This window comes from Rhincodon typus, unplaced genomic scaffold, assembly GCF_021869965.1.
Source record: "Rhincodon typus isolate 14 unplaced genomic scaffold, sRhiTyp1.1 hic_rhity00006148, whole genome shotgun sequence".
NCBI classification, from domain to species: domain Eukaryota; kingdom Metazoa; phylum Chordata; class Chondrichthyes; order Orectolobiformes; family Rhincodontidae; genus Rhincodon; species Rhincodon typus.
Genome location: NW_025971786.1, coordinates 1 through 937, shown reverse-complemented (window position 1 = coordinate 937; position 937 = coordinate 1). Strand labels below are relative to the sequence as shown.

Below are 937 nucleotides of genomic sequence, written 5' to 3'. Positions count from 1 at the left end.
CAAATTATATAACCCTAACCCTAATTATATAACCCCAACCCTAACCCTAATTCTATAACCCTAACCCTAATTCTATAACCCCAACCCTAACCCAAATTGTATAACCATAACCCTAATTATATAGCCCCAACCCTAACCCTATTTATATAACCCTAACCCTAATTATATAACCTCAACCCTAATTGTATAACCCCAACACTAACCCTAATTATATAACCCTAACCCTAATTATATAACCCCAACCCTAACCCCAATTATATAACCCTAACCCTAACTCTAATTATATAACCCTATCCCTAACTCTAATCCTAATTATATAAGCCTAACCCTAACTCTCACTCGAATTTTATAAACTGATGTGAATACAACCTGTCAGTGATCGATATAGATCAGTGCCATCGATTATCTATGACACAGTGTGATCAGCGTTTACCAATATTGGGTAATATGGATTTCTAAGGGTCTCGTTATTGCCCGTGGTGTTTATTGATCAATACTGCCCTCTACAATGTAAACTGTTGATTGTTGTAATCACAGGACAGGACCCTGAGTGAGCAGAAGCTGAACAGTTATGTGGTCTCCAGCAGCATTAAAGGCAAAAACGTGAGGAACCTCAGTGAGCCTGTTAAAATTACCTTGAAACATCTAACAGCGAAACAGGTAAAATCCTCCAGTGCTGAATGGGCCTGATATTTTATCCACAATGTGCCTTAGTGTGTAAGGGGCAGGTTTGGAAAGGGCATGTGAACACGGTCACCTTTCACAGTCATGTTCATTGAAAGGAATGAAGGTGGTGCCAAGGTGTGTAACGGGTGAATGTGTGAGGGTGAGGGTGAGGGTGAGGGTGAGGGTGAGGGTGAGGGTGAGGGTGAGGGTGAGGGTGAGGGTGAGGGTGAGGGTGAGGGTGAGGGTGAGGGTGAGGGTGAGGGTGAGGGTG

The 937-nt window shown here is 42.8% G+C and overlaps 1 protein-coding gene across 1 annotated transcript in view; it reads left to right on the top strand.

The window, feature by feature from the left end:
• LOC125482126 (adhesion G-protein coupled receptor G4-like) overlaps positions 1 to 660 on the top strand; it is a gene marked incomplete at both ends in the record, with an annotated part of 9386 nt that extends 8726 nt beyond the window's left edge. The window contains one exon of the mRNA XM_048594124.1: positions 538 to 660. Within this exon, the coding sequence (XP_048450081.1) occupies positions 538 to 660 (123 nt within the window). The remainder of the gene's footprint in view (positions 1 to 537) is intronic.
• Between the last annotated feature and the right edge of the window lie 277 nt (positions 661 to 937).